Source organism: Hydractinia symbiolongicarpus, chromosome 11, assembly GCF_029227915.1.
Source record: "Hydractinia symbiolongicarpus strain clone_291-10 chromosome 11, HSymV2.1, whole genome shotgun sequence".
In the NCBI taxonomy this organism is placed as follows: domain Eukaryota; kingdom Metazoa; phylum Cnidaria; class Hydrozoa; order Anthoathecata; family Hydractiniidae; genus Hydractinia; species Hydractinia symbiolongicarpus.
This window is the reverse complement of record NC_079885.1, coordinates 25,438,597-25,466,303: the sequence shown is the minus strand read 5'-3', so window position 1 is coordinate 25,466,303 and position 27,707 is coordinate 25,438,597. Positions and strand designations below refer to the sequence as shown.

At 32.4% G+C, this 27,707-nt stretch overlaps 2 protein-coding genes across 2 annotated transcripts; both read left to right on the top strand.

Moving 5' to 3' along the window:
- The first annotated feature begins 486 nt into the window (after positions 1-486).
- On the top strand, positions 487-7,087 carry LOC130614114 (fatty acid 2-hydroxylase-like). Its single transcript, XM_057435518.1, has 5 exons — positions 487-904; positions 2,803-2,868; positions 5,371-5,793; positions 6,160-6,412; positions 7,017-7,087. The coding sequence occupies exons 1-5, from the start codon at positions 626-628 to the stop codon at positions 7,079-7,081; spliced, it is 1,086 nt and encodes a 361-aa protein (XP_057291501.1). The 5' UTR covers positions 487-625; the 3' UTR covers positions 7,082-7,087.
- A 13,913-nt stretch (positions 7,088-21,000) lies between these two features.
- LOC130614597 (uncharacterized) lies at positions 21,001-22,038 on the top strand. The gene is made up of 2 exons (XM_057436032.1): positions 21,001-21,148; positions 21,240-22,038. The coding sequence occupies exon 2, from the start codon at positions 21,251-21,253 to the stop codon at positions 21,797-21,799; it is 549 nt and encodes a 182-aa protein (XP_057292015.1). The 5' UTR covers positions 21,001-21,148; positions 21,240-21,250; the 3' UTR covers positions 21,800-22,038.
- The last annotated feature ends 5,669 nt before the right edge of the window (positions 22,039-27,707 follow it).

Sequence of the window (27,707 nt, the reverse complement as noted above, 5' to 3'; positions counted from 1 at the left end):
TTACATACACAATTACATAATCTATTTTTGGCTGAGGCGTGTTCAGTTCGGTTTTGTTTTTACACGTCAATGTTCTATTTTACTTTTTTTGTACAAACAATTGTAGTTTTGCTCGGAACAATGTTCGTCACGTGGAAAAGAAAAGAAAATTTTTGGTGATTCGTCACGTGGAAATTACATGCGAGAAATGGACGCGTCTGAATCTTCACTTTACTTTTTGTGAAAAGAGCGTCCCCGAAAGCGATTTCAAGAAGGAACTCTTTAATAACCTCCTAAGTGAATAGATACACACGTCCGAAACCCGATTTCGGATAACATCAAATAAAATTTACCTCACGATGTTTCCACTTATGCTTTTTAGTTGTTATGTGTGTGTCAATATGGCCAGCTAGAGATCCTTGGTCATACCAACTTAGATGTTAAAAACAATACAGAAATACGGTCGCTAATTTATTTTATTTTAGTGTATATGTTACCCGCTGCCGATTTATTCTTAGTGTTTTGAAATTGGGGCATCGTTCTCGGAATAGCTCATGCAAAACGTAGCTGGCCGTACCTCCAAATGCAGGAAGTATGAGCGTATTGGACAAGGTCGATATACCGCATTGTGTCTAGTTAAGTAGCAATGGAAATAAATGGTAATATCAAGGAAAGAGATTGTAAATTTTACCAAGAGGAAGAAGTACTTAAGCATTGTACAGTGGACGATTGTTGGGTAATAGAAAAAGGAACTGTTTACGATGTCACACCATTTTTAGAAAAACATCCTGGTGGTGCAGAGTTAGTTCTAGCACGAGCTGGAACAGATATAACTGATATTCTTAATGATGAAAATACCCATATTCATACTCATAATGCATATAGTTTACTTAGGGAATATAAAGTTGGTAAAATAGAAAAAAAAGTAAGTCTATTTTTTTTGTGAAGCTTGTTCATAGATTTTTAGCTAGAACATTTTAATAACTTAGCAAACACATTATGTAGCAAGCTAGCTACTTATGACAACGATTAAGGAATTATTCACATGCTTATGAAAAAATTCAATGATTACTATGTACTTGAAATATAACTGATGCCAAAAATGTTGGTAGCTATTCTCTTCTCTGATTGGAATGTCAGAAGCTTTGAGTGATGAAAAATCAGACTATTTATGGTCAAAGTCTAACAGAAGAAGCTTTAAATAAACACATGTTTCAAAAACTTTAATAAAAAACAAAGTCACCTAAAACTATGCAATACACTTTTTTTCTATATATATAAGAAACATGTTTATGAGAAACCTATACACTGTAGGATATTCAAAAAAAACATTCTATGTCTATTTCTGAAATAAGAAACTTGTTTCTAACTAATTCTTAAAATTAATTGAAGATGTTACAATCATCACTGGGGAGAGACTTTAAAAAGAAAAATGCTTTATTTTTTTTATTTTGAAACCAACTAGTCCAAAGATTAAAGAAACTTTAGAACCAGCTATTTATTTTATATAAGAAACCCTTATTTTACTAGGAAAATTAAGAAACTAAATAAGAAACTTTTGGAACTAAAAACATGGAATTTAAGCTTACAAATAAGAAACTTTCAGAACTAGGCCCTTCGTCGGGTTTTTTATTAAAAAAACCCCTGTGTAAACAAGTTTCTTTTTGGTGTAATGTTGTGATTATGCATGTGAGAACAACATGCATGCATTAGCTGCACTGCACAGGCGGAGGGCAGCTAATAACTTTTGTTTTACTTTCATGACCAAAGAAATCCAGTGAAACAACTAAGTCTTGCAACTTGATTCTTTAAAAAAAATAGATTGCTAAGAAATTAATTTCAGTAACTTTTTCTTTTTTTTTATATTATGTGGTCCTACCCTTTTCTACCCCCATGCATGTGCATACAATAAATAGTTTTGTAAACATCCAAGACTTGCAAAATATCAGATTAAAAGTAAAACGGTGAGTTTCTTAAGCTTTTGTGAAGATTAATTTTTGCATATCACCAATATGAAACGTTTTGTAAGGTTTATTTTTACTAATTTTTTGATAATTAAACATTCGATTTCACCAATTTCAACAATAAACTTTATACTTTCATTTTTTATTTTTAACTCTTTCCTTTTCTAATTATCTATTTTTTTAATTTTAAAGCTCTTTTCTGGTGAAACTATTTTAATAATTTTTACAAACATTCAGCTGTTTTAAAATTGTTGAGTGCTGGTGTGAGTTACAATGCTGGCATTGGAACTTATTGGGCTTTAATAACAATGGACTAAGACAAATAGACTGAAATGTATTTTCTTGTGTCATGGGTGACCAGTCATCGTCTTGCTTAAAAAAGATGTTTTGTTTTTTACCAAACACCAAGTGTTCATCGTCTTGCTTAAAAAAGATGTTTTGTTTTTTACCAAACACCAAGTGTTATCCATATAACCCCAAACTGTATCTCATGCCACAAAGGGTAAATGATTTGAAAAACAGTAACAGTGTGCATACAGTTTGTATGTTGTCATAAATAAATATACAAAGAATAAAAGTATACGGATAAGTCCATAAGAAAAAATACTTTATCAACCATTGTTAAATTCAGATCACGTAAGCAGCATCAAACCTAAGCTTCGTAAAGAGAATTATGTATGAGTTAAAACAAGTTAAAACTTAAGTAAAGAACCCATGAATGAAATTTAATTTTTAGGTATATTACTGTATGCTAGGTATAAAATAAAAACAAAATGTTTTGTTTTAACACTTTTTTCTCTTAGCATAATTAGTAACTTATCTTTACCACATTGTATTTAAACCTGCTAGTATATTTTAGACTGAAAAAGAGCGTCTAACAAAAAGTGTCATAGAAGAAGAATTTTCAATGAAAGGATGGAAGGAGGTCAGTTTGTCTTAAATTTTTGTATGTATATTGTTAGTCCATTTTGTAGACAGATACTAGTTGCAATCCTTGCGTCGCTTTTTTGTCTTATTAATATATATTTCATCAGGGTTAATAATATATATTATTTTACCAAAAACAGTAGTAAGTTGCAATGACTGAAAAAGTTTTCCTTGATTACAGCGATTAGAAATTGCAAAAAGATGGGTTTATCACTTAAAAATGCTTTTTATTTCAATAGAGAACTTGCTCATGAAACAATTACAGTGAGAGATAAAATTGAATTATTTATGGAGTTAAAAACTAAGTTTGTATACATGTATGTTTTGAAACATATTTTTGCATTAAAGACATATGGTTTCAGTAATTAATTTCTTCATATGTCTTTCTTTTCCAAGTTTTTTTTAATAAGGAAGGAATTTTAAATAGGTTTCAAGTTTCCTTTCCAGAAAATAAAAAAATAGGGGAAATATTTGTTTTTTTCTAAGCTTATAATTAAAACAACACAGTTTGCATTCAGTGTGAAATTTTAGTTACTCATTAGGTCATCATAATCCTGTATTTTTTTTTTAATGAAAAAATTACATGCATAATGAATAAGGTATAATTCAGCTTGAATTTCAACTAATTAAATGTCCCTACTGTGAGCGTTATGCAGAAGGTGAAATCTAAAAACCACAAATAGACAAACCCAGCCATTCATGAAAACAAACTTTCCTGCATTGAATGATCTTAATGATATATTATATTGTCTTGTTTTGTTGTTTAAGTTGTAACTTTTGCTTAACATCAATTTGCTCAATATATTATTGTTTTTATGTTTGTGAAAAATTACTGACACGGTTGATATTTTAACTATTTTACTTTGCATATAATTATAGTTACTTATAGATACTATCTTCAAAAATTTTCGTTTTCCACAGAAAGTTTTATTCAGGTTGATGTTACTTAGGTTTGAATTAAAAAATAAACAAACAAGAGTGGTCTGATATCTAAATTGTACCTTGTTATTGTTAATTAAGAGATTTAAATCAGTTGTTTGCACAAACAAAAGCATTCTTTTTATGCAGTAAAGCTGCTTAATTAATGCAAATGTTTGTGTCATTGTGCATGTTAAAGTGTGGTACCATATTTTCATTTATCATTAAATTAAATCGCCTAATTATATATATAAGAAAGTTCTTCCACTACTTTAGCTGAAAGACTTATACTTAAAATAAGTATTGTTTTGTAAACAAGTGCTTCTTTTTTCGTCAAAAATAACTTTAAAGGGATTTCTGCTCTCCACAACATCCCTTCTTTAAAGGTATGTTGTGGAGAGTAAAAAGTTGTTTATCAAGTCATTTGAAATTTTTTTAAATTTTTTTTCTGTTCTGAAGTTATTTAAAATTTTAAGTATTCAAAAACAAGATTCTTATGATATTATAAGAAAGTTTTGAAAAATGCTGACATTGTATTGAAATCATTCATAAACTACAAAACTTTACACATGTCAAGATATCATCTAGAGCATAAGTCCACACTGCTGAAAAGTTCTGATATTGAGTAAATTTGCAAGATATATTAAGTATTAATTTATGCTTACTACCTTATTACATCATCAATGAGGATATCATCAGGTCAGCTGAAAATCTTTTAAGCTCAATATCTTACGAACGAAAAAAATATTTTTTTAAAATTCCAAAAAACTTGATAAAGAACTTTTCATCCTCTATAACATGCAAAAATATTATTTTCAATGCAGGAATCCCTTCAATAAATGTCCTTTTTAAAAAGCTGGTGGCCTTAATTCAATCCCATATAAGTTTAAGTAATTTTGTTGACAGTCATGTGAAGGAAATGTTTGAAATTTCACCTTTTAAAAATGCCAAACAAAAATATGCTTTGTTTCTTTAGACTTTAAACCAGCATTGTAATAATAACAGTCCTATACATTGTCTTGATCAGCATTTCACGCTCTACTCATCAAAGGGACACTGCTAAACAAATTTCTTAAAATAATTTTTCTGTTTGTGCACTCCCGACGTCATCATAACTCCTACAACAAACTATATTTTTCCATTGTTAATATTAATTCTATTAACTATTAATTTTAAATCATTTAATAGTGTAACTGATTTTTGTAAAATGGATAGGCAAAAACTGGGATAAAAGCTATGGTTTCAGCCCCCTTGTTGATGATCAATGTAACAACACTTTTAAATTCCCTTTCTCATAATTTTGAGCCTTACCCAAAGGTTACTTAGTCCTAGAAAATGGAGAAAAAATTCAGGCAACCTTAAGTTAAATTTTGGTTCTCAAACTGTGCTAACTGGTTTCAATGTTTGGTAATATGGGGTAGAAGGTGTGACTAGTGAACTTGTTTAATGTGAATATAATAGTTTTTTTGAAGCATTGAATTGGCCAATTGTTTTAGTCAGCATAAATTGTCAAAAACTTCTCTTGTCCACAAAAGTTAAAAAAATCTACGTAATAATTTTTAAGATTATTTTTTTATTAAAGGATCGCATTGATTGGAATAAAGGATTGGTGTTACAAGTACATAAACTTGGTAAAGATTACATGAAATGGGTACACTCGCCAGTAAATAGAAAACTTAGACTTTTTGATTCAGACTTTGTTGAATTTTTCTCAAAAACACCATGGTATGTGGTACCTTTAATCTGGATACCTGTTACCATTATATTCTCTATTATATCTATTATGGAGATACACAATTCAAATAGAGCATTCCATTTCTTCGAGGATGAGAGGTTGCGACGAGCATCGTCATTTTTGTTGTTTTTGTGTTTCTTTCTTGTTGGGATACCGATGTGGACATTTGTAGAATATATTCTTCATCGTTTCCTGTTTCATTTGGAACCGGAAGGCGATTCACCGTTGCTTATCACATTTCATTTCTTCCTGCATGGTCAACACCACAAGGTAGGTATAATTATATGTCTGTTTTAATTAATAGAGAGCTATGACGATTCTGCAGTGTTTACAGTGAACCAAGCATTTTCTAGCACAGGAATGTCTTTATAAATCAGGATAAAAAATGACTATGACAAAGCTTGATTTTTCTGTTCTGTTTCATAAATACATACAATGTATCAGCAAAAAAGGTGGTACAATCCACTTTTCCTAATCTAGCTCTTAGGCGGTACTGTTTTTGTTAACATGAATATTTTTTATTGCCATCTAGATAGTTTTCGTTTCAATAAAGCTTTTAATGTCGTTATCTCGGCTCAGATTAAAGCATATTAAGGGAGCAAAATTAACTGTTTTGTTCGTATTGAAATGTTTCAGGTTCCATTTGATGGACAAAGGCTAGTGTTTCCACCTGTCGCTGCCGCTGTGTTTGCCGCGTTCTTCTTGTGGATATTCAGTATGCTACTTCCAGTTGGTATTTCACGTGCGGTCTGGTCAGGCGGTTTGCTTGGTTATGTTGGGTATGATATGCTGCACTATTATTTTCATCATGGTACACCGGAGAGAGGAACATATTTGCATTCACTGAAATATTATCACGTGTTACATCATTTCGATGACCATTCTACCGGTACGTATGTTTATCTTGCAACATCTGAAATTTAGAAAAGTTCACCTATGTAGTATTATTTCCGCATGAGGTTTGAAAACCTTGAATAAATAAAAATAATTTTTAGAGAACAAAGTTTCCTTCGTTAAAAATGTACGCAAAATACAGGAAAGCGCATCGCCACATAAATTAAACTTAGTTTTTATGTTTTTATGTACAATATTAGATTTCTCTCTTTGATATTTATGGTTAACTTTTCTTTGGTTAGGAAACATTACATTGACATTCTGGCATAATTGAAAAGCATTCACCCATGCTATTGAGAGATAAAAGCGGTGTGGAATTTTGAGGAAAATTAGCACATTTGAAATTTTTTTTTGTGTAGTTAAAAAAAAGGCTAAAAGAAAGCACTCTGCAACTGAAGTTTTGATTCACACTTCCTTGCCTTAACTTGACACATTTGTGGTTCTAACTGTAAAATGTCGAATTGGAGATAAATAGGAATGAACACACATGGTGCTATTGATAAAATAATCGTTGTGTGAATTTTAATTGTGAAATTTCGTCAAGTGGTATTTGTTAAACTGGTTTTAGTCATGGTTTATATTTCAATGTACTTTTTTAGGGTATGGAATATCGACGAAGTTTTGGGACTATCCGTTCTCAACTGTCAACAAGAAAGTCCTATGATGCGAATGAATGACAAGAAAGAATATTTAATACCTTGACGTATCTTGTTTTTGTTATATAATGTATGTATGTATGTGTATTGTATAATTGTATATTTTTGATACTGCTGACACACAAGTGAAAAGTTTTGCCTGAACGAATGTTCTAAAAATGGAAAATTAAAACGGAATGTATCCGTGGAATATCCTTACATCTTTATGCAAGGGTAATTTACTTAGTGTAAAATTTGTCTATCGTGTGTTCCATGCTCAAAAATAACAAAAATCACCTGTATTTTACATATTGTTTTTATTTTTAACTTTTTTTTCGTTTGATGAAGCTTTTTGTTTACCGTATTGCATGCACATTTAAACTGTGGGAGAGTACTGCACAATAGTCATTGTTAAAGCTGTGTTTCCACTTAATGTTTTCCACGCATGTCAAAATGATCGATTTTTCCCCAGAAATACAACCTTCTAGTTTGATCTATCGTTATGTGAAATGTAGAAGTAAGTGGAAAGTGATCCTTATGTGTGTTTTACGGTGTTTCTTCACTCTCTATGCGATTCTGACTAAAAAGTTACTTAAATACCTTTAAGGTCTAGGAAATCCTCTGATTATAAACTTTCGCTAAGGTGGCTTGCAACATAAGATTAGATGTGAAATTAAAAATTCTAATGCTCCACCAAATCAATCCTTAAAGCTGCTCTGCCGTATAATGTGTATGTACATTAGCTAAAAAAATTGATTTTCTAATTCGTATTTTTCATAGCCTTTGTATAGAAATATATGCGAGTTCTAAAGTTGAATTTCAGCGAAGAAGGGGAGCTTCGTTTCGAATTCAGTTTTATCTTTGTCCACACCCTCTCCATGTCAGTCTGTAGAGGTATTTTTTCTATTCTTCACATGTAAAAACTGATGCACTGCCTTCATTTAGATGTCTTATAATTTTTATTGTGTGAGCTGGGGTTTGTTTTCGCTTTTAAAGTGTGTCGACCTTTATAATTTCGGGATTTTTATAGGAAAAAAAGAGTGTAAACGAGGTGTCAGAGCTGGGCGAGACAAAATAATATTTGCCTCGCGCATCCTTGACCAAGTTTTATTGGGAGGACATTCTTGCTATATTTTTAAAAATGCGTAACTAAGTTTCTTCAACTCGAACAAGGGCGTCATTAACAGTACAAGTTTTATTTAGAAGTGACAGCAGCTGTAAAAATAATAAAAATTTTTGAGATTATAAGAGGTTTCTCTTTTTTTGGGTTTTATTATTATTATTTTCATGTACTAAACTTAGTTGTTTATATATTTATAACTTCGAATTTCAAGGAATTAATATCATAGGAATGAAAATATCAACCTTAAAATTACTGTCGTTATTTTTTATCACTACTGTGGGACATTTGTTGTCTCATTATCAGCTGTCAAGTTATTGGAACTGCTATATGCAAGGACGTCATACCACGTGAGCCCAGCCAAAACCTTTTGTACTGACTATGTGATTTGTTGAGAAAATTTCGAGAATAAAATTCTCCAAGGACATTTTAGTAATTTACAAAAAATGTCGTTATAAGCATTTTGAGCCTTGAGTAATCTGTATTTGGCCAAATCTTTAATTGTTATATTTTGTTAAAGACGCATGAAATTTGTACGACGGCCCCATTGATACCACTTAATGTCCTCGTATCCATCAAAGGGAAAGTAGTATAGCTTTAAGGAAAATAAAGGGACAAAAATGGAACTTAGGAAGATAAACAACCTCGTCCCCAAGGCTTCGTAGGTTTTTTCACATCAAGAGGCAACCTGAAGGCGTGCGAATTAATCAAGAGTTGGCCAGATCACGTGGTTAGTAAATCGTGCAAACATTTTTCACATTTTGCGTGCACGTAATTTCGGTCAATTCATTATTTTAATTGTTAGAAATTTAAAAGCATAAAAAAAATCTTAAAAACAGATTTAATTAAAAATTCTGTCTGATAACGAAAATTCGAACAGAAGAAGAGAAGACGAACAGAAGGAGAAGACGATGTTGCTAATATGGCCAATATATTTTCACCATCACAATTACGTTATTTTGGTCGGTATTACGGATATATTGGCTTTTGTGGACATAATACCACTACTTTCAGTCGGTTTATTCGGCACACGCCCGACTATAACAATTTTTTTCTAAAAACCTTATTAAAGCAGAAAATTCTCTAAATTTCGCGCCAAATAAATATCAAACTTCCATGAACAATTACATTTTTCATTGCAAACACTTGTGCAGGATAATATCTATGCAGATTGAAGTCATATTCTCAATGCCCGTTCATGTTACTTTATTATTCTGATTGGTTAAGAAGTAATTACTCCCGCGAAGCAAAACAAAAGAGCCAAAAAATAACTTTTTTTACAGCCGAGCGAACAGTCACAATTTAGCAGGTGAGTTGAGCCAAAAAAATCTGACGTGGAAAATATTGATCTTCAATGGGAGAATATTGTTTATAGTTACATGCAATGTTTACCTGGGTATCTTAAAGTTCGCAGAGGAATAGAATGTTTCTTTAGAGACACAACAAAACATGCGCGCAATCACCAGTAGTAAGTGTAGTAGTTAAAGTTCGAAAAGTAAACTACAATTATAATTTTAAAAAAATATCACATATATGATAATTCAAGTAAATTATTGGTGCAAAAAAAGTCGGCTAAAAGAAAAAATTTGTAGCTGGTAATAACATTGGCGTTAGATTTAAAATTTAACATAAAATTTAGTTACTTTTTTTGCCGACTAAACCTCCCATTATAGTAACATTTTAACACTTAAACTTCGTGAGAATTAAAAGCGTCCTTTTTCTCAAAGCAAGCGATTTTACTTCAGAATGTGAACCGAAATTGTTTAGCATTTGCATGTCAGTTCATAATCCACTAAAAAAAGAAACCAGCAAAAAATCTTAGTCAGCAAATTTTAAATTTACGAAAAATGGTGCGTCGGTAAATTAAAAAAAAACAGGAGGGAGGAGGGAGGAGTGTAGATTTAGGTGAACACAATAGAGTATATACAAAATAAAGAAATCTGCTCTCTAATTATTGGACATCTTTATATTAAAGTTTTTAAACATTTGTATAAGGCTCATTTTTTTAAATTACTCTATTGCATGCATGGAAAACTTTTTCAGAATTTTGTTTAACTCTTCACGTCGTCCACTGCAATTCCTATTTCCCACAGTTTTTTCCTCGTTGTTACACCGCCTATATTGCTTGGTGGAATCAGATTTATTTTTAAAATAAAAAACTTTATATACTTTATTTGTACTAATATTCGCGCGTATTCACAAAAAAGTATGCCTCCCCTCACAACCTATTGCATTTCCCAGTAAACGTATTTGGCGTGCATTAATTTTCACGCAAATTTACATCAACCCACAAAAAACCAACAAAATAGTAAAATTTAGAGTTTCGGTCAATATGTGCGGTTCTTTCGTATAAACTGTAGTATTATTCTGCTTTCACGCTTTCAAAGACCTTTTTCCAAATAAGTTCTGATTCTTAAAAAAAAAATCGTAATTTTAGCGTAAATTTTTTTTTGCGCACTTTTTTTACTAAATTTGGCGCACTAACGGCTAGTTTACGTACTTAATAAATTCAAACTAAAGAGACGAAAAAGGATTTAGGACGATAATAAACCTTTTCTTCTAGAGAGGAACCCTAATTAATCAAAAGGTGGGTAAATCTCTCGTGATTAACAGATCGTGTTAACATTTTGCGTGCACGTATTTTCGATCTATTCATGATTTCAATTGTTGAAAATCTAAAAGCATTTAAAAAATTTAAAAACCAGATTTAATTAAAAATTCTGTCTAAGGATCAGATTTTAGGTCCATAATTTATGCAAGTTTTATCTATTTCCAATGTATAAAATTGTCACAAACATCGTTAAAACCAGTTATGGAGTTCTTGTCGAACTGGAAACGAGAAAAGACTGCCTCTAACTGATACACAACGGGTCAAGAAATTACACAATTTACGGACCAGAAGAGTCAATTAAACTTTCTTCAGAAATTACGTATACGTATGTTTCTTTAAAATGTAATTTTTTATGGATAAAAGACAAACATTTGATAAAATAAAATTTTGTTTAATAATTGTTTGGTTCGTTAAAAATTTGTAACTTGGTTATAGAAAAATTACACTATAATTGAGAAATCACTTAATAATTAGACAGACGAAACGGCCAAACTGAACAGTTTGAAACGAGTATAAGGTTTTTAATATGTCACATTTCCGTGACTTTTCTTGCACAACGCTGTGCATTTTAATGCAGCTTCTGGCACTTGCATCGTCCTTAAAGTAACTTTTCTGAGTTACAAAAAATGATTTTCTGCAGTTAGTCTGGTCACATCCCGTAAAGGCGTGAAAAATGGAAGCTCACAAGATTTATTTCGACCTAGAATATGACTTGAATATATGAAAGGTTCACTTTATCTTGACCACTACCGAGTTTAATCCCAACTTTAGCCAGCCTAAGCTGGCTAAAGAATGCAATTGCCCAAGCCAGAACGTCCGTATAGTCTACTGATATTGTTAATTTGGACGAGCTCATCTCTAAAGAATTCACAAAAGAGGTTTCCAAGCTTCTCAAATTGTCTGATTGTGGATGTCAGATGATTTTGAAGCCGCTTTTGGCATGCAGGTGTTTGCTAATGGTGCTGGAAAGTAGTCCTTTCTTATTTCTTCAGTACAGAAGAGGATTTAAACTGTGCAACTTCCCTAGCAACGTCTTGGCTAGATAACATCCAATGTTCCACCGTTTCTACACCTTCTATTAAACCCAAAAATCCTCCATCACCCTTAATGTCTTTGTTCGTTTGTTTGTGCCTTTGATTAATCCCGCCTTGGAAAGTAGTTCTGACTCCTGAAGTCACGAAGGTGCCAAAAACAAAATCTTTGAAAACATTGGACTAGTTTCTTCTAATTATTGCATGTCTGAAATGTGAATTGATGGCCACCTTGCATCTCTTTAATAATAATAATTTCGCTGTCTGTCAGCAAAAGACGGGTACTGTTACGGAAACACGAAATGCGATATATAAAGGACGGGCGATCTAGTGGATATTTCCACGGGTTGACGACTATATAGTCACAATGTTCTAATGCAAAGAACCACGGAATAATTTCTCAACATTTACACGTATAAATTGAATTTAGTAGAACGAATCAAGCGAAGGAAGTGTAAAAAAAATGAACGTTCAGCGTGTAGATTGCCTCTATCAAGGTAGACCTTTTCATTTAAGTTAATACAGACAGCACACTGTAATTTGGTGACAGTGTTTGGTACCACATCATTTTCTGTTACTAAAGCTTTTGGTACACCTGGACGAACCAGCATTTGTGAGCACTATACTCCATCCATTTTCTTCAACAAATCACACACAGAGAATTACAGGGATAAACGCCATCCTGTATGAATCATGCTATCATGACTACTATACCCCATATTGATCTCGATGATGCCATCGAATTGATTTAGCTAAAGCAAAACTGGTTAGTCAATACAACAACAGGTGTTTGTCCAAAGTTCAAGAAAGCCATATCTTTCTGCACAACGTATAAAGTATGTTTTACCATTGCAAGTGATTTTAAACCCTCTCTTTATAATAGTAGAAGTGTCAGCGTATTCTATTTGTCTGTCACCAAAATCGCACTTTATGCAGCCTAGGAAACAACTCAATTGTTTGAGGTTTTTACGTAATCAAACCAATCCTCATCCAGATATTTGCACTCTCTTATCTTGGATACTCTACAAATATTTTTTTACATTTCCATACTTTTTTGCTTAAGAGTACGACCCTTGTGGAAAAATGTGCAGGTTTGATATTAGTGTATTTCTCTGGCAGCGCTTTATCAGCAGGTAGGTTAATAGGGACGTAATGAATAATTCCAATCTTATTGACATTGATATGCTGATTGATGTTCAAAAATAAAACTAATTGTCTGCTCACCGTTGCAGTGGATTTTAATCACTTAATTTGGTCGTGTAGAAAACGCACAGCAATGTGCATATAGACCGAGTTTTTGTTTCACAGTCTGACGCAGCAACCGTTGTTAATTCAGAAAGTCAGTAAAGGACTTTCCTTCTCGTAGACAATCGACAACGTTAATCATCACGACCACGTGATCCTTTCCTCATGTTTGAGATTGACGCAAACCAATGTATATATATTTTTCACTACAAGTAGAGAATACCGAAATAAAAGCCCACAAAATCCTGCATTGTACCAATATAAAGAAGGATTTTCACGAAGAGAATTGTTAATGGCGAATTTGGCGACAATTAGCTGCGGAATATCTTTTTGATTTCCAGGAGAAACAAAAACAAGAATTTAAAATACTGAATGTAAGAACTCTTATTTTCAGTTATTTTAAATTCTATCCAGTAATAAGTTTTTCAAAGAATAAAAACACTGACGATTGCGTTTTGATTGGTCAAAAGTTTACAGCCAAACATTTCGCCGCTAAAAAGCAGAAACTGTTTCTACTTTCACAGCAAAGCCATATTCTCAAAGCAAAATCAAAAAAAAACAAGAAGCCTTAAGGCTTGAAGATTTCCGCCTTGTTAAGAGAAACTTTCCACAGAGCAAAACGTTCAATGGTCAAGCTGAGATTTCCTGAGATTTCCAGTTGAGCTGAGATTTTCGATTTAAAAACAGGATAAATGATTGAATAATTGCGCAAAACTATGTGACTTAACCGCTTTTTGAGGCTTTTTGACTATTCCATTTCTTTAGTAGTTTTAGTTATAAAAACAATGATTTGAGTCTGGGGTTTTGAGTCTAAGGTTCATGTTCTTATAACATTGTTCTTCTATAAAAAAGGGGTTAAAGTTACCTGGTCTGAAAAGTATTAAATATGGGCGACAAATACTTCAAAATAATTACATCTGAATAAATAACAAAAATATACAGATTTACACATAGTTCTAAAAAAGCATAAAAACTTAGGATCTACCTAGAGAGTTCTAAAAATTTCATGATACAATTTCTGTAAAATCATAGAAGAACCATAGACGTCTAGTTTCCCAGAAAAATAATGTGAAGTAAATACTATTAACCAAAATAAGACTAAAATAAACTATATAAATATATATTAGTTTTAGTGATTCATTTTTCACAAATTAATGTTTGCAGTTTACTCTGTCAACATTTTTTTGGAAACGCTGATGATGGCTGTGTTAGATTATGGCTGACCTAAAAAAGAAAGAAAAATACTAAATAAAACATATATATATATATGAAGAAATCGAAATAATCTTAGCACATTAATGTGATATTGTTCTGTGCCCTATATATTCAAAGATGACAGGTATAAATGGAAGATAAAATAACATTTTTCACCATTTTATGAAGTTTTGATAAAAAAATCAGGTGATACTGTGAAACGCCAAATATTTGTGATGTCTGTTTTTCCAAGAAGAATACCTGCGTGTTCAAAAACAAATTTTGGCAGTTTCATAAATATTTAATATTTTCGAAAGTTCCTAAACCTGCCTAAAAGCATCCCTAAAATGTTTATATTCAACAGTGACCAAGAATACCATATTTACTCTAGTCTATTATTACTTCACCACTGGATTAGTGTTTTAACCTACAAATAAAGGTGGATTTAGCAGGATTCCTATATTGCAGGATATATAGGCTGGATATGTGGCCTTATTTTTGAGTAAAAAAAACTAAGTGTAGTATTGTTTTTCGCGAAACTTAGCAAGTTTTTAACAAAGTTTGGAAATTTGAAGCATAAGAAGTATAAACACCTACCTCAAATTTTTTCCAGGCTATAAGCAATGCCATTATAACTTTTTTTTTTTCAATTTCAATATGCATTCAAACTTGTTGTAAGAGCCTAACTTGCAAAGGGTACAATTTATTTGCACAATAAATTCCTGAAACTTATTTTTGTGAATGAGTGGTACACAAAAATGCTTCAATTTGCAGAATATATGCGAAATGTGCAGTATTAATTTTTGGGTGCCTAAAGTTCAGTTAACATAGTATTTACAAGTTAGGGCACTTACAAATGAGCAACATAGAACTCAATAACTTAGATACTAAAGAAATCAAAGTATGAAGAAATATAAAAATTTGTAATTGTTGCGGCTAGCTGAAATGGAAAATTTTGCAGAATAATTTTTTAGAACCGATGTTTGACTGGATAATAGAGTAAATAAGTACAATATACTTGATGCTTTTTTAAAGCTACATTCACATGTTTTTGTGCACATCAGGGAGAATTTTTATTCATAACCTCATTTATGTAAGTGACGACACACTTACATACAAATTAAGCTCGTATGTCAGGTTTTTTTATATAGCAAAATGTTTTGCTTGTAACACAATGTAACATTGAATATTTGTGTACAAAACAAAATAGCGATTAATAAAGGACTTGTTATCTTAATACACAGCCCTTTTCATAAAGTTCATAAAGAATATTATCAGAAAAATGCACTGTAGATTTGTCTGTCAAAGTTTGTAATTCTGATCTGCTGCCGATGCTGCATTTTAACGATGGTCATGTTAAATATAAGAAAACACTTATTGCAAATGTAGCTTAAATCTATGTCAAACTTTCCTGAAAACTACTGCACCTTTTAGGCTATTAATCACCAGTTTTGGTTCCCAAACTGTTAAGTCAGGTAATGGGTTTGATCCCTAACGACAGATAAGGAAGGCCATTTTATAGTTGGACAGAAATGCTAGGGAATTGCGTAGGTTAAATAAGAGCTTTAAACACTCTGAAGAATCGCAAATGAAAATCACTTTAACATCGCTAAGTAACAAACTAGCTAGCTTAAAATATACAGCATTTTTTTATCTGAGAAGTCTCATCGACCAAACATCCTGTTTTGCAAAACATTGATTTGGAGTTTCAAATATATCAAGAGGAACGGTAACCGATTGTTTTGGGCAAGAAACTTTGGTCTGAAACTCGAAGAACTTCGAGACAAAGCATCACAGGAAGCCACGAAATCAGGTTTTGACAATCTGAGATCCTATTGGCTAAAAAATCAAATAACGCATTTCTATTGGCTTTTAAGAAACTAAACAACTTCCAGGCCCAGGGTAAAATACTTTTTTCTGAACACCACGCGTCCAGGCTATAGGTGGTCCCTATCTCTCTATCTTCCAAGGCAATTTTAAAGATTCCGCCTTACGCCTTACGCCTTACGCCTTACGCCTTACGCGGCGGAAATCAAAAAAAAAAATCCCTCCCTTAATAAAGAAGTGATATTCAACGACGTGAAAGATATAAATATTTCTGTGAAAAGCTGGCTGTGTTCTCTGAAATTTTATGTGGGCAATTAGCTTTTATCTGTTTACATTTCTAAGAAACATTTTGTTAGCTAAAAAGCATGCATCTGACTTTCTATTTTGACGTGTGTTGTTTATAATTCCCGCATTTAAAACTTTATTTTTAAGTAGAGGCATCTTTTGAACTTGAAATTAAAAATATATATATAACTTGCATGTGGTTAAAATTTAGAACACATGTCATTTAAAAGATGCTAGTAGCCACAGTTCAAAAGTTTTTAACCATAATTTGAATTTTTCATCTAAGGTCTCCATTTTTTTTGCCTATAGAATTTTCAGATTTTTCCGAGCGTGCGCAAGAATCTCTTAAAAACATAAACATTAAAACCTGTTATGGAACCTGCTGCATTATTTTATATACTAACCAGGCTCATAGAATATACATTAAAATGAGGCACTAAAATGTAAACTGTATTTTGCTTTCTCAACATTGCCTTTAAAATGAAGATAACTCTCACAAATTTGTCATATCACAAATTTATTCCCATTTACCTATATTCTTAAGGATAGACAAAAAGAATGATTTTGTCTTAGCTACACTTTCTAGGTTTCAGAATGTGAACAATTAAAATGAGGCTGATAAGGGTTTTGTAACAAAACTTCTAAATCTGGACCAAATAAGAACAAACAAGTAAGGTTTTCTTAACTAATTAATTCTTTTAAGGCCAATGTACTGAGAAAATTTAACACTAAAAGGTCCTACTATTATATTTTAGGCCAACGCTCCACTGGAATATTTTCACAAGTACAAGTAGCATTTCTGGAATGAATACCCTACATGTATATAATAAACCAGCTATAAGTTAACCCATTATTTATATCGTTAAATGATATCAAATGTCATCCCTTTTACGAAATTAGATCTTGCTAAAAAAGGGTTCTTGGCAACAGTTTATATATACAATCAAGAAAAACATGGCAAAAGTTTATATTTTAAAACTGGTAGGAATAGACTTTTAATTCTTGGTTCTTAGTTATGATCATTTTAAAACAGAATACAAAAGACTTTTGGAGGAAATATGTAAGTTGCATTCAACTGTACTTAACCATATTCACTGCAGTTGATTTGTGTAGACATTTCATCATAAACATTGAATGTTTTGCTACTAATAAGGGCAAACTTTGATGCTGAATTCAAATATGCTGGTCATTTTGTCAAAAATGATTAGAGCATGTCATGCATGTTAACTCAGACCCAAGAATAATACATAAATTTACCATTACAACCTGTCCTTCTAGTTTTGATTTTCAAAATAGGAAGAATTGTTTGGTGTAGCACAAATTTTGACGAATTATTAGTGTATTAGAAAGATTTCTGTGCAACTAAAATACCCAGCTCTTCCATACAATTTCTAACATGTTCTCAACATAATCACCCACCTGGAAAATAATAGCCATTTAATATGTCGTTTATAAATATGTGCTTAAGTTGTCTAAGGATATCACGTTAGATAGGTACATATAGCTATAGTACACAGCGCAGCTAGCTAGCTAGCTACAGCTCCTGAATGTTAATAACAACAAACTTTCAAAACATTCTCTAAATTAAAGGCTTTTACCGATATTAAACAATCAGGCTAAGCCAGACCAATAGAGTAAAATCAGCAATATTCTGACCATTTTGTTTTGATCGAAAATAATGTTTTTTTATGTTTTGCCGTTTTTCGCCCGCCATTAAGGCGAGCGCCAAATTTGCATCTTATTATCTTTGAAATTTCAAAAATGCCCAGTATATCTGGGCATTTTTGTATCACGTGACCAGCCTGTTCCAGGGTCATTGTTGGCCACAACGTAAAAACGGCTTAGGGGCCACAAGACCCTGGGTCGAGGTTGGTTTATTTACCTCTTTATAGATTCTCCCCATGTTATTAAACTCACAAGGAATTGTCTTGCAAACTCTGGTTAAAAAATGGTGCATGTGTAATTCAGATAAATATATACTTTGGTAACATATTACTCAAATGTACCCTAAAGTTTTGATAAATGAACTAAAAGCACTTCCAAAGATTACTAACCAACACATCAACCATAACTCACATTCTGTTATTAAAATTTGCAATGCAAATACCTAGTGACAATATCAAAATACTTAATGGTTTGATTAATGACACTTGAAGTAAGTCAATGGAAAACTTACATTGAAAATCGACCAGGTAATTACACTCTGAATGCAAGAGAAAGAATGTCTTTTTCACATCTAACTTATAAAGGCCTTTTAGGTAACATCATATTCGCTAATAGAACCTGTTTAATAATACTTCATAAAACAAGCGTTTTTGAAAGTTTTCTCAGAAAATTTTGCCAAGATCCTGTAGGGAAATACTTTGGAAATCAGAGAAAATTAGGACATAGATCTGATAATTCTGGTGTTACTCAATTTTGCTGTAATGACAACACAATACGAATTCAAAAAGTACGTCTCTTACACTTCTAATGATACTAGAGGAAGATATGATTCGAAACATTTATGGGAAGAAATTAACGATGACACAGGTCCGAAAGAAAAGAGCAAAAATAAATGTATATGTACATATGCGACTCTAGTTTAGTGTATATATAAAGTATATTACCATGTTACAAAGTTTTTTCAACCTGTTTTTTGATTTCTTTATGTAGTAACGCCTTTTCGCTGCTATGTTTTGCTAATTGGTCTTTTTGGAGAAGATCTTCGGCATAAGAAATCGCTGTTGATTTGACACAAATTTGCCAGTTCTGATATGATTGATTTGGTCTTGATTTTTCTTAAACAAATATTTTTAGTTTTAAAGAGGAAGTATATTTCACAAATTGAGAGAGAAAGTTGCCACAATCCGCCATCGGTTTAATCGACAAATTAAAATATCTGCATCTTCTCCCTTGCTTGCTTTCAAAACGGCAATTTATTGTTGGTATTCTGGATTTTTAAGCTGAACTTTTTAAATTTCTATGAAGTGTGTGTGAAATATATCTTCCAATATATTGAAGTCCTCCCAATTCCTTTTGTGATGTATTTATTAATATTTTTGTCAGCAGGAACAATTGTAGCTTCGTTAATTGTGAACCATAATAAATCACGAAGCTTAATGAGAACGATTTTGAAATAGTTACTGTTTACTGACAAAGGTATCAATTTCGTAGCATGAGTAACAATATTTTTCCAGCCGACCTCAAGATCATTTAATAATAACAAAACATCTTCATTTCACTAGAAGTTTTTTAAAATTCTGAATCAGTCTTTTTCTATTACCTATGGCTACAACAAGTTAGGTATATTGACCTAATCTTTAGCCATGTACATGTGCGTTAAAACACTAGACCAAGCACTGTTCGTATTCATAATTTTGTCTAACAATCCAACAGCTTTGTCTTAAATAGTAAAATCTCCAGAATATCACCGACTGGGGACACGATTGTATCGATTGTATAAACAAATCTCAGTCTCTATCTTCAAAACAATCTCTACGAAAACGATTAAACACAAGCACGAATAATTTGGAGGCGTATAATTGTTTACTTGATTCTTGCCAAGTTAACTAAGATTTCTTCAAGGATAGCAAATTCAGCAATTCCAATTTCCTGGTGGCCAGAAAAATCATGCATGTCTAACTTGATCCGGGTTTATGTTGAATTTAAAAGAACATGTGACGTGCAAAAAATATTATGCTCACAATTGAGACGCCAATATCGACACGACATACGCAAACAATTCTAAAAATAAATATGTAGTTTTTATAAGCCCTAAATGAAACTTTGTGTGGCTTGATTTCGTATACAGTGGGATTGTTTGAAAGATATTTCTTCATGTTTGTTGTCACTGGAATTACAGCTTTGCCATTTTCTTATTTTTTTTACCAATTCCCGGGCTCATTGCTCTTATAAAAGTCTTCTATTAAAAATTTATGCACTAGTTTTATATGGCTATGAGATTGTGTGCACTAAGCATTTTTTAAAATAATCAATTCATAGTTCCAAACAACCCAAAAACACCTTAGTTACCAGTAATTTTACCAATGAGGCAAAATCCTTGGGCACGAAATGTTAGCTACAAAGCATCTTTTAGCTTCCAGACATAAGATGTAAACAAACAATCCAAACAAACGGATGCTGAGAATAGGATACACTGCAAAATTGTTTTTTGACTTTTTAAACTGGGCCCCGTGGGAAAATATGCTATCGGAAGACTGAAGGCGTTATGCTGAATGAGGAGCACCTGTGAGTTCTATAGATAATCTAATTTCAACGTAATCTCTAAAAGCTTTTATTTTTGTCGTTTTTATATTCCTTTTTTTAATTTTGAAAGAACAATGTCACTTTCAAAAGCCGATAAAAGTGGTTAGTAATAAAAGCAACAACAATGCCGATTGAAAATCTTCCTCGTTGATGTTACGTAAAATTTCTTTAGCGGCTAACTTTTGCGGCTCACTTTTCAAATAACAAAAAATTATTCTCTTTATGAAAACTCTTTGTTGCAATGCGGTGAGAAGTATATATTTTGACGGTATTTCGATATATTAGTGTTTTAAGAACATTCTGTACATCAAAGAATAATACAGAAAAGAAATTGTGGGTCCATATTTAGCACGAAGGAGAGAGTATTTTTCCGTCAAATTAATTTATTATTAATGTGTTTTGCACGATTGCAGATTACAAAAAAACATGTAACGCTCGGGTAGACAAAGAAATGCACTGAATGGAAACATGCAAGATGAAATGTATATACAAGATGTAACTTTATAATAAATAAATTAAGTTGTGTAAATGTAAAGTAAGTTGGACAAAATTAAATATAAACAACAAATACAGAAGTGCAATGAAGAGAGGATTTTTCTGTATATTTTTGATTTCTTTCTTTTTAGAACATCAAGGTATGGCTGTAACAAGTATAACTTCTTTCTTTGCTTCACTTGTGTTCACTGTTATGCTGGGTTTTGCATTGTCAAGCAATTACTGGATTGGTTTTGTCTTTGACGGAAAGTCTTACCATTCTGGTCTATGGAATGCTTGCGAGAAAAAACAAAAATGTCTGGAATATGCTAAATGGAAGTCAGAGGAAATGAGTCCGGTTTGGTTAAAGCAAGTTCGAGTTTTATATGTCATTGGTTGTATTTCGTCGGTTATCTGCATCCTCATCTCTATGCTGCGATTGTTCAACAATAAAATTAAAACTTATACATCCGCCATTTTTTATTTTATCACTGCTGCTTTGGTAGGAGGTGCGTGCTGGCTATACGCACGGCGAAATGGATATTACAATGAGCATGCGTTGGAAGAAATTGAATACAAATGGGGATTTATTCTGGCTTGTACATCTGCTTGTTTTGCGTTGGTGCTTTCAATATTTTCGTTCGTGTCGTATTTAGCGACCTGTCGGAAATCAGAAGACGATGTCAACTATGGATTCGTTTCGCATGTCTGAAATGCCGTGATATTTTTTTCGTGAATTTGTAGGTATGTATATATATATATATAACACTAAGATTTATTTAGTATGAGAATATAAAAATATGTTAATACGCACAATTGTTTAGAAAGGTAACTGTGTGTGAAAAAATTATGCACAAGAAAAGGTGGAGCTCAAAAGCATGTTTTTTTATTCTGTTTTTTGTGAATCTTCGCAGGCTGCAAGGTCCCCTATAACGTTCTTGTTTTGAACTTTTCACTGACAGGTGTACCATCTTCGTTTCGAATCAAAGAACCGTTTTTATTGTAAAGCTAGCTTTGAATACTTTTTGATATAGTTAGACCAAACGACACGTGCATTTTTTTCTGCACTATTTTGTCAAAACTCTCCCGTATGCTCCTTCGCGGAGGATTTTTTGGGTTTTTGTTGCCACGACCAATTGAATTGTTGTTTTCGCGCATTTTTATAGGAATCCACACGTGTCTAAGGCTTTCACGTGCCGAAGTCGTTCACGTGCCCAAGTCGTTCTTGATTAATCTTTTCCGAAAAAGAGAACAAAAAACAAGAACATCTTCGAAAATTGCGTTGAGGAATTCGGGAGAGTATATAGTTTTAGTTAAAGTCCAGTATTTCTAATATTTAGGATGTGGAAAAACTATATGTATTTATATATGCCAACAACGTTCCAGCATTTTTCTGGAAGCGAGGCTGGTTTTGCTTTATCTTTTTTAAACGTAGGAGGAGGGTGTGGTTTTTCTACACTTATTCTTGGATCTGAAATTGCATATAAGAAAATATCAAATAATATGTTAGCTCCCATAATTATGCAATAAATTTAATTGCATAATTATGCATTAAATTTGTCCTTTAATAACATCGCTTTCGCTGCTCAAACACAATTGCCGTAGATGGTGTAATATTCGACTGCAACACTCTTTCACAGGTATTTTTTCAATGAATTGTTGACACCATCTTTTCCCAGCGTGTTTTTATTTTATAAAATATCAAAAGTTTTTTCTTTTTTAATTCGCAGTAAGTTTGTATTCAGTTGTAATGTAAATATGAGTTTTGTTTCATATATTTGTAAACTTGGAGAAATAGATTAATTTACCGTAAGTTTGTTCTTTTTAGTGGTTCAATACTACTAGCATGAAGTTTGAAGATTTTAAATTATTATTAAAATTTTAACCCCCTCCTTCCCCCACACTCAGTTTTGCAGCCAAAACCTTCAAGATTCCACCTTGAAGTTGAGGGAAATTAAAAAGCAGATACATGTTTTGTCCAAGATTGTAGCTAGATACAGAAAAGTTCGAGAAAACATAAAGTTAGCTTAAAAGTTACCAAAAACATGACGTATGCAATTATGATTCAAAACAGGTGGTCAAAAATCTATTTTGCAGACCAGAGATAATGCATATTATTTCGGTCAGTAAAATACTATAACATACTAGCCTCTATTGTGTGCGGTTTAGTAAATCGTAAGTTGCGAGTTACGACTTGCTTGTTACGAGTCGCTACATTAAATCCACGACTTACGAGTAACCTTCCGTCTTAAAACACAAGTTGCCAGTTGGAGTCCACGAGTTGCTACATAAATTTTACGAGTTACTTTTAAAGTGCGAGTTACCAATATGTTCTTTTTGTTATTATGTTTTGTAGTTACCACAATTTTTATTTTATATTTCTTCTCTCACTTTACTTCAAGTACCACATAATTTCTACATTAAACACAATTTATGGTTTTATCTGATTTCATAAATTTTTGTCGACTTCCTAGTTCTGAAATCTTGTATTGAGAGAGTTAGTAATTTTTTAGGGCAAATGAAATTTCTAGTGATTTTTCTCAGTTAAAACAAATTTTTCGTTGGCTCACTTCACAAAGCATGTTTGCTTTCTCCCATTCAATTTAAAAATTGTTCATTGAGAAAATCACAAAATGGTTACTCAAACGGTTTTAGCGTAATGTCCTGAAAGAAAAATATTTGTTACTACAATTTTGTCCACAAAATGCTTGTCATGTCAAACGGTAACTTTAATCAAAGAAAATGATGTGAAAATTTTTGTGAGGTCAAAAAAAAATTTTTGTTTTTATATTTTCACAAATCAACACAATGGAAGAATTCTACGAAGATTATTTTTGGCGAATAAACAATTTGAACAATTCTACAAGATTTTCAAGATATTTTTTACATAAAAGGTAGAAAACAAAATACACATGAACCTAATTATTAAAAACATTGAGACTCAGATTTTGACAAAAATTCAGCCAACATAAATACAAGAGAAGTTATTCTTTTATTCTTTTCCTCTTTACTGGATAAGAACATTGATAAAATAAAGGCTTTGTCTAACAAACTGTAAGTATTAAGATTGATCATAACAATGTATGATTGTAGACAGTAGATAAAAAAATAGTGACAGAGGGAGTGTGACAGAGGGAGTGTGACAGTTACATAATCACAACAGCCAATAGTTTGAAAGTATTTAGTTTAAATATCCTTGCACGCACCATCTTTAATAGATTCGAAAGATAATAAAGTTTTAGTTTGGCCTATTTCCGTGACTTTGATTTTGCTGATACACAAAACACATATCAGCAATTTTGAAATGAACTATTGTTTCACCGTCTAATCAATTACGTAAGGTTATAACTTGATTGTTGTCTCGACCAATGACATTTAATAAAATTGACACGTGCCAGAATTTGAAAAGACAACATGAATAGGTTTGCAACTGATCGCATCACAGCAACCTCGTTCCCAGGGCATTTGCTTTGTTGATGAAGTTGATAGCGGCGAAAAGGCATAATTACATAATTAAAACCGAAAAATAATCTCTATAATAATAGCCGTCGTCTGTCTGTCTCTGCGCGGACCCCCCGCTGAGTTAGAAAATGATGTTACGGAAACACAAATATCAAATGCGATATATTTTTATCTGCTTTGTTGCGGCAGGTAAATATAAAAGACGGCCGAACCCGTGGATTGTTCCACGGGCAACGACTAGTCTCTACAATAATAGCTGTCGTCTGTCTGTCTCTGCGCAGACCCCCTGCTGAGTTAGAAAATTATGTTACAGTAACACGAATATAAAATGCAATGGATTTTTTATCCAGTTTGTTGCGACGAGTAAATATAAAGGACGAAACCCGTGGATTTTTCAACGGGCAACGACTAGTTTAGAATAATGACATTAACAGTGAATCACCAGTCTTTAGTGTAGAAAACAGTAACAACGGAAAATTTCTTTTTACAGTTTATATAAATTCTTCTTCAGGATATAAACGCTGTTTTTTTTGGAATAGTGTGTTTTCGTTTTAACCTCCATGTTCTTAATTTTTTTCAAATACTATGCTCATTATTTTAATATGCTCTTACCATGACTATAGCCTGAAAATATATATGTCTTGGAGCAACTTTAGAATACCGTCGCAGCTTTTTAATTTGTGGTCAACGATTCAACGTGCCAACGAGCCAAAGAACCAACGAATTAAAGAACTAACATAGCCAACGACCGAACGAACCAATTAGCCAACAAGGCAACATAGTCAACAAAACAACATAGCCAACAAACCAACATAGCCGAGGAGCCAACGAACCAACACAGCCAACGAGCCCTAACCCTAACCTTAACTCCTAACCCTAACCCCCTAACCCTGGCAGGGGACCACCATTTATCGGCAGACAACAATAAAAGCTTAAAAAATAACCCTAACCCTAACCCAGACGCTGAATGAATTTGTACTAGGAGAATACATAATAATTCATCGAACGTTATGCTTAGTGATTTCGTGTTGTATTCTTCCGCGGTAGCTTGGGGACTACCACACGTAGGAGGGAACGAGGACTAGGAAGTAGTCGTTGGATCGTTGGCTCGTTGGTGGATTTATTCTAGATAATCTGATAAATTGGTCGTTGGCTTGTTGGTTCTCATTCTTGTGTAGATCAATGGTATTCTAAAACTTGCTATAACTCGCTTTAGCTAATGGAAAATTCTGTTCCATCATAAGGGCACATGTGGGCCAAAGTGCTTAAAGGAAATATTTTTCTGCTCAAGGCGCCACAAGGAATTTTATGTTTAAGGAAAAACTTAGCTCCGAAAGTTAAGATGGTTAAAAATTTGTTATACACCTAAATTCATTTTCTCACCAGATAATTTAAACAACACATCCGCTTTTTCTTTCACGTTCTCAGTAGGTCGCTTGCTAGCTTTTAGTCACTTTTGTTTTTTACTGCGATTACTAAACTTCGCTTCATCCCAAAGAGATGAAATTGGAAGCGTATACAATTGTTTGATACATTTTCAATCAATTCTCTTTGTGATGTTATATCATCGTACATTTTTATTTTCCTCAAAAAGATTTTTCTAACTAACAACAGTAATTTCGTTCGACAACAACAGTTTGTTTTTCACATTTTAGATTCGAATAGACCTTTCCCGAATTTCATAATTATGCCTTAATTGAAATTATAACTTAATGAAAGAGGTCGATATTAAAAATTGATTCTTATCCCTAAGTTCTTTAGCAAAAGGTAGAACAAATTACCTAATTTCGTAAATATTTCTGTTCGTTAATTGCCTCAATTCCGAGCTGAAAGTTACGGTCAAACCCTTCATATTGCCGAGCTTTTCAAGAATAGCCTCGTTTTTAAAATAATTACTTTCTTCAAATCTAAATAAAATCCAACCAGAATATTTTATTGCTCTAAAAACCTATCTGAATCTCCTTATTTGAAGAGCACAAAACCATTATAAAATTTTGGATGACGTCATAATTAATATAATTTATGAAATTCGGGAAGGTGCATTACATTCATATTCGAATCCGAAAGATTTGTTATAAAAGTAAGCAACCTCGGTGCCATAACAAAAAAATGGAAAATATAGAAGAACAAATAAACTTTAAGCTAACCTGATGAGGAGTAAACATTGGAATGCTTTGTTTGAAATAACTTTTTCAGGTTTAATTTTAATTAAATGAGTACAAAAGATCGCTTCGGGTTTCTTTTTTCAGTTGATAAACAACTTGTTTCCGTGAGATACGGCACGCGCATGATAAACCGAGGGTGAAATTAAATATTTAACACATTACGACCGCGAACGGCGCTGTAGCATATACGACAAACGAACCCCTGCTTTCTCGTTTGGCGGCTTCCTTTTTTTCTGGTAAATTTCTAACGCCACGTCATAAGAAAGTGACCCGTAATTTACGTGTCGTGTACTGACATACACAAGCTTATAAGCATATAAGAATTTTTTAAAACATAAACATTTAAACTCGTGTATAAAGTAGGTAAATATGATACTTGATGTACTAACCAGTGCCGTAGAATGTATATTAAGTGAGGCACTAAAAAGTAATCTGTGTTGCGCTTTTTTGGCATTGTCTTTTCAATGAAGAAAGGTCTCACAAATTTGTCATATCACAAATTTTATTCATATTCACCTATATACTTAAGGATAGACTTAAGGAATGATTTTGTATTAGCTATACTTTCGGTTTCAGAATTTGAGCAATTTAAATGAGGCTGATAAGGGTTTTGTAACAAAATTTTTAAATCTGGACCACTTAAGAACAAACAAGTAAAGTTTTTTTAACAAATTAATTCTTTTAAAGCCAATTTACCACACTGTGAAAACATCAAAGGTCCTATTATTATATTTTAGGCCAGCGATTGATTATGCTCCACCACACATATCGTGCCCAAGTACAAATAACATTTTTAAAATTAATACCCTCTTTTTTTACAATTTCTAACATGTTGTTAACAAAATCACCAAACTGGAAAATAATTGCCATTGAATATGTCGTTTATAAATATGTGGTTAAGTAAAGCTGTCCCAGGATGTCACGTTAGCTGGGTACCTCATGAATTTTAATGGAGACAAACTTTAAACAATCAAGCTGAGCCAAATAGAGTCA